The sequence below is a fragment of the Dermacentor albipictus genome, chromosome 1 (assembly GCF_038994185.2).
Source record: "Dermacentor albipictus isolate Rhodes 1998 colony chromosome 1, USDA_Dalb.pri_finalv2, whole genome shotgun sequence".
NCBI lineage: Eukaryota > Metazoa > Arthropoda > Arachnida > Ixodida > Ixodidae > Dermacentor > Dermacentor albipictus.
The window spans coordinates 13,512,580-13,518,958 of NC_091821.1; the positions used below are offsets into that span (position 1 = coordinate 13,512,580).

The window sequence follows — 6,379 nt, forward strand, 5'->3', positions numbered from 1 at the left end:
TGGTATTTCGGTAACTACAGGCTAGCCGGGCGTTTCAACGGAACGGTGGAGGCATAAACTATAACTGATGAAGGAACTTCAGCGTAGACGTACATGAGCTGCCTGATCGGTCACCACGGTTCAGCCACCCGTTGGCGCAGATCTTAACTAGCCACACAAAGAGCTAATATTACTCTAACCAAGTGTAAAACATTTTAAACATTTAGACCAGAAGCAAAGAAGAATACATTTTGTTACTGCTACTGTGTGTGGTTGAGCTCTGTGCCACCAGGTGGCCGCACCATGCAGACCCTTTACATTTGTGCTTCTGCTCATCCCGTGAAACTACACAGTCAAACGGCCAGGCCCTCTCTCCTTGCACTTGCGTTTACCCTAATACCGACCTCGCGAAACGCTATTGCGTTAGTAATCTTTCGGTGTAAAGTGACAGCCACAAACCCGCAAATACTGGCGCTGATCGGACAGCGGCAGTCCGCTCGTCTGCTGTCGTGCAGAGGGACACGATGTTGCAGCTTGACATATTGCCAGTCGCTACGTTTGCCGTCCACAATGCAACCAAGTCGAACCATAGTGCTCGCGAAAAGACTGAGACCGACTCTGACCGCGGAGCTCTCGTCAAAATGGAGCATGTTGTAACACAGCAGACGATGCTTGCTGTGTGCTGGAATTGCTTAAGTGTAGTGAGAAATTGCTGTTGTGTATTCTCTTTCTGTTACTTTCCTTTTATTGAAACAAATTAACTAACATTCCAACTATTATGAACACCATTTGTTCACCATAAAGGTGGAAAAATTATCGATGATGTGTCCTGGGCAGCCAATCGGACAGCTCGCCCACAGACGTCATATGGGCGATTTACGTCATATGGGTAGGGGCGGCTGAAAATTCTGCCGTGCAGTGTGCTGCGACGGCAGCGATGTATATTTTTAAAGCCTTATAATAGATTGCATGCTTCTTGTGGAGCACTTACATGCGTCAATTAATGATCAGAAGGATCTACTCTAACAACTTCCCTTCAAAACGTGGCCGCAGAGCAGGCAAGAAGCTGAACAAGGGGTAAAATACCCGTTTTCGAAAATTTGCTTTTCACGCATTTAAATCATGAGAGACCTTCCAACGAGAGCACAGCAGGCTGCAAAGTAAAAAGTAAAAAAGGCATAATTCTGGCTGCGGCGCCCTTGTCTGTGAGCGCTGACAAAGTAGTTGGACTGCTCTAAGGTTGCAAAAAAGCGAAGACTTGAAGCAATTGCCGCAGAGCAGGTTCAAATTGAAGAGGAGGGTCAACCTATGGAGCAGGGCACTAATTATTTTTGGTCTTAAAACAGCTCTTCCTGGGGGGGTATTCTGTAAGAGTCCACCTAGTGGATTATCCATTTCGGCCACTGCTGATTGGCTGGGGCCGCTCGTCTCCTCCTCCCTCGTACAGCTTCATCCAATCAGCAGTGGCCGAAGTGGACAGTCCATTAGGTGGACTCTTACAGAATACCCCCCCTGATATCTTTCAGCTAATTTTTCTCAGTTTGCACTTTACTGCCAAATTAAACCTTTAGGAAAACTATCATTTGCAAACTGCTTCGCCAAACTTACTTTTAAAGTTTCCACAGCTGAAATTTTGTCAGGAACGAGATGAGGTACTTTTTATATTTCTAAATTTTTATTAACACGAAACATTATTACATATCCGACATATAGTGACAACGAAAAAATTTGAACTTGGCCTTGAAGTGATGGCATTGTTACAGAAATGTAATGAAAAAACATGCGACTGGCCTTACCGTGCATTATAACCCCCTGAGAATCAGCTTCATTATTTATGAAATGGTAGCTTTCATAAGGTGACATGCCTAATTGGCCCATATGACAGCCATAACTTCTTTTCTGTTTCATCTGTATTAATGAAATTTAGAATATGCACTTAAAACAAAAGGATACATAAACCTATAAATTTCTATAGATATCCGGGCAATGGTTCAAAAGTTAAAGCTCAAACCCCAAAAGAGCGATTTTGTGTGTGACGGCTTCAAGCAATGAAACAGGCTGTTGCGCGAACAGATAGCTTGGTTCTTGAAATCTAGAATTTATCGCTCGTCATCCGGAAGTGGTATGAGGGACTAGCCAATAGTGCAAAGCCAGAATTGGAGGTACATTAATCAAGTACCGACTGTTGCACGGAAAAAGCAAACATCCAAATTTTGATACGTGCAAGGGCAAGACCCTAGTGCAAGACCTTTAGAAATACTTTATGCTGCTCTTTACAGTAAAACACAGCAACTTAAATTAATAAAGCGCGCGTCATGCCAGTTTTACTGCACATTTGCTGCTCTCATACCAGCAACACCAGGGAGCTGTTGCTCGAGGTCGTCGCTCACGTGAGGTACGACTTGTAGGCAACAAGCGAAGTGTAGTCATCTCCATTGCGTCGCTTGTCACTGTCGGGCACAAGATCGCTTTCATGGGATTTATACTTCATTTTCAGCACAACATCCCCACTTAAGAATAATTTTGAAGTCGACATGCCATGGACCTCCTACATCATGAAGTATTTGTGCACACCTACATTTCACTTCCTCATTGTCCGTTATTTGTCAATACCAAAAATTTCAATGACCACTGTTTATTTACCCTCACTCATGTAATGAGCAAGTGCATTTCCGGTGTAATGGCACAACAGTGATGCTGCCCTGCCATGCCAAGACATTCCAGATGGCAGCTGACCTCATGGGGGACCTCTTGCAGCCTGTCCAATGCCCGGATGTGGTCCAAGGTGTCAATGGAAGGGGAGAGGCCTCCATGGAGGCAGAAGATCTGGCCATCCACAAGTGCTGTCAACGGCAGGTAGTCGAACAGGTCCGTGAAGTACTTCCACACGTTGGCATTGCCGTACTTGCGCAAGCACTCATCGTAGAAGCCATACACTTGAGTGATCTGCCGACTTTCGTGGTTGCCCCGCAAGATTGTGATCCGCTCCCGGTAGCGCACCTGGTTCATACCACCGCACGTGTAAGTGACCACTGACATTTTGTAAACATGCAAAATTCTCATTCATAGATAGGAAAAATTGATTGGACAATGCTGCTGCATTTCAGCCAATGCAGCAACAGTGACCAGACAAGCTGAAGCACTGAAATTGATAGGCCCACCACACATACCCAGTGAGCAATCGGGACTCTCACCTTGAGTGCAACCAGTAGGGATACTGTCTCGACGGAATAGTAGCCCCGGTCTACATAGTCCCCCATGAAAAGGTAATTCGTGTCTGGTGACTTGCCCCCAATTCTAAACAGCTCCATGAGGTCGTGGAACTGGCCGTGCACATCGCCACACACCGTTACAGGGCATTTTACCTCCTGGACATTGGACTCCTTGGCGAGAATCTCCTTGGCCTGCATCACAAAATAGAAAGTGCACGAACTCTACACTGCACTGCGTGCTTTAATCTGTTAAGAGATACTTTTACTACCTTTAGAATACATTGCAGCAGTCAGCATGAATTATGCCATTAGATCCTTCAAAGCAATGTCACAGCAAAATCTCAACACCATAGAGAGGAAAGAAGGCAAGTAACCAGCCTTCTTTCCTTCCTTCCTTGTGTTATCCTCTATCAGTGCCTTCAGGCACTGATAGAGGATATCACAAGGAAGTCAGAGCACATCAAGGCAAAGCGGGGGGGAAGGCATGTTTTTACTAAGAATATATGTGGATTTTTACACACCAGTCAATGCATTCAAAATAAGCACTCGACAACATCCAGTAGTCATTCAATGTCATTGTAGCAACACTCAGGTGCATTCCCTACCATGTGCATGTTGCCAAAAGCACACACAGACACACAGACAGACACACACAGACACACACACACACACACACAGACACAGACACAAAAAGATCTCAAACGAACGCTACAGATAATTTTTAAATCTGTTTAGATTGATGAAGTATCCTTTCAGAAACATTTTGGTTACTTTTAGGATAAGAAGTTGATTACTAAAGAGAAAAACGAAGGCCAAACTAATTTCACGCTGCAACCTCAGTGGCAGTATGCGAGTGTGATGTCAAGTATTTCAATCTATTTTCTCATATTTAGGCTGTTGCGGCAAGTAAATGCTCTTGAAACTTGGCAAGTTCAGTCTCTAGATTTTTCTTCTTCTTGCAACTCATACATGAGCAGAAGTGTCGGGCGAAGGCGGTGGGCAGCTCTAGTAAATCTGCATTCTTGACAAAATGAAGTGCAAAAATGCCCGTGTCTCGTGCATTGGGGGCACATTAGATTTTTTAAGCATTGGGGGCACGTGGTCAAAATTAACCCGGAGTCCCCCGCTACAGCGTGCCTCATAATCAAATAGTTTTGGCACGTAACACCCCCAAGAATTTAGATACAGTGAAAGTTATGTTGAATGTTTCTGCCGCAGCCATTACAAACGCTAAATCTGAGTAATGCAGTAGTAAATGTGGACCATTATGCAAGAAAACTCGAACCAGAGACCAGCACTACTGCGCGAAAAAGCAGGTAGTTGATCAAATATTCTGCCAGCTTTATAGTGACAGCTTTTGGGCATGCACATCCCGGAGCTGCATGAGAGACCATTCTCTTATAAACAAACAAGAATCGGTTGGTCACACCAAAACCAAATGGTGATGATGCTAACTACACCAAAGCTTCTAAACCTTCTCAAGAGGAGCTTCCCAAGCACAACAACATTTCATGCTCCTTGAAATACAGGGGCTCCTTGAAAGCACAGGGAAGTTGGTGCAGCTGCGTTCTGCATGCCTTGCAACAAGCCAACAGAAAAAAAAAAGAGGTGCTCCGACACCAAAATATAAACTGTAGAAAGGCACACATGACAGTCATTGTTAAGCTGTTTCACCTGACTTGATTTGGCTACTAAAAATGTCTCGGTATTGGGGCAAATGACCAGTCAAAATGGCAAAAAATTTTGTCTAATCAATTTCGTAACAGCTAACGTACTTTTCTAATCATCCTGTAACCACGACAAGATATGAGGATATACAACAGCATTCCATGTAATTACCCCATAAATGTGACCCGGAAAACATTCAGACGGCAAGCATGTGAACCAATGATGCACTATATATACTAGGGGAAATTGTTCATTTTCAGCAATTCGCACTCTGGGTGTTTTGGGGTAGAAATTTTACTTCACCTATTTGAGAATTGGCTACATTCATATGTATGTCCAGTGAAGGGATCTGTGAACGGTTGTCGTACTTGCACATGCAGTGCACAAGCAACATCTCGTACCGTACTCGTTCCATTAGCTTACCTGTAACTCGTGCGTCACACATTAACATTCCTTTAAGTGCTCAACTTTGTGCGAAACGAGCGGTAAAGGGAAAGTTCGCATGCGGCATGACCGCCGCGTGTATAAGTACTGTATCAGTCAAGAGATTGTATACAAAGGATTGGCGACATGAAAGGCTATCATGACACTCAGTTCATAGCGGTTCTTAACGGACAGAGGAAACTTCGAACTAACGGTCAACTTAAGGGATAACGCAGGGTCCCTTCAACGGAACGCGCACAGCGGGCCTCCGAACAGTCATGACGGACGCGTTCGTTATGAACACCTTAATGCCCCCGATCACAAATACTGTCAATATCTCGGAGAGCAGGTCATGGTTCACGATTTGGGAGTTGAGCTCCAACGCACGGTTCGCAGCCAAGCTGTCAGGTAACCGAAGTGAAATCGTTGTTGTAGCGACGGTCATAGGAGGTGTAAAGGACAACTACACCTACAGCAAACAAGCCGCACGCACCTCGTCCTTCCGCCTCACTTAGGCCTATCATTTTGTAATAGCTCATTTTACTAGACCGGTCACATCCACAAATGCCAATGTTGGGTCGCAGACATTTGACTGTACTTCAATATCCTTAAAGCTATATTAAAAGTGGACCTCCTTCAAGACACAAACAATGCCGGACTTATAGCGTCCCTTCCCAGCGTAGGGCAAACATGACGAGCATCGCAAGCGCGCAGGCAAGCTCATAACCAAGGGCACGATACAAGATGCGATGGTTGCATAACAGCCAAGCATCAGAAACCTTGCGGTACCCTTTACAATTGGTAAACGAACGACATATATATTTGACGTCTTACTTACCTTATCACACAATGTCTTTACTTGGTTTTCTGTCAACTGTTTGCACTCATTGAGTTGTTCAATCCATGCGTCCAGCTCCTTTAACGCTGCTTTATCTTCTATAGACATTCTCAATATATACCAGCTATTTAACCACTATAGGCAATGCGTTTCTGTCGTTTTCCTGTACACAATTATAGACTAAGACACAATTATTAATTATCCTACACCACCGGCCAGATCCACTTCAAAATGGCTGTCGAAACAAGAAAAACAAAAG

General features: G+C 44.4%; 1 protein-coding gene across 2 annotated transcripts in view; it reads right to left on the reverse strand.

The window, feature by feature from the left end:
- Positions 1-6,371, reverse strand: part of mts (protein phosphatase 2 catalytic subunit mts) — a 62,586-nt gene extending 56,215 nt beyond the window's left edge. For both annotated transcript variants that reach the window (XM_065451880.1, XM_070539203.1), the window contains exons 1-3: positions 6,121-6,371; positions 3,174-3,383; positions 2,716-2,979 (exon numbers count right to left, since the gene is read on the reverse strand). In XM_065451880.1, coding sequence (XP_065307952.1) covers positions 2,716-2,979; positions 3,174-3,383; positions 6,121-6,228 — 582 coding nt within the window. In that variant the 5' untranslated portion in view covers positions 6,229-6,371. The remainder of the gene's footprint in view (positions 1-2,715; positions 2,980-3,173; positions 3,384-6,120) is intronic.
- Positions 6,372-6,379: the final 8 nt, after the last annotated feature.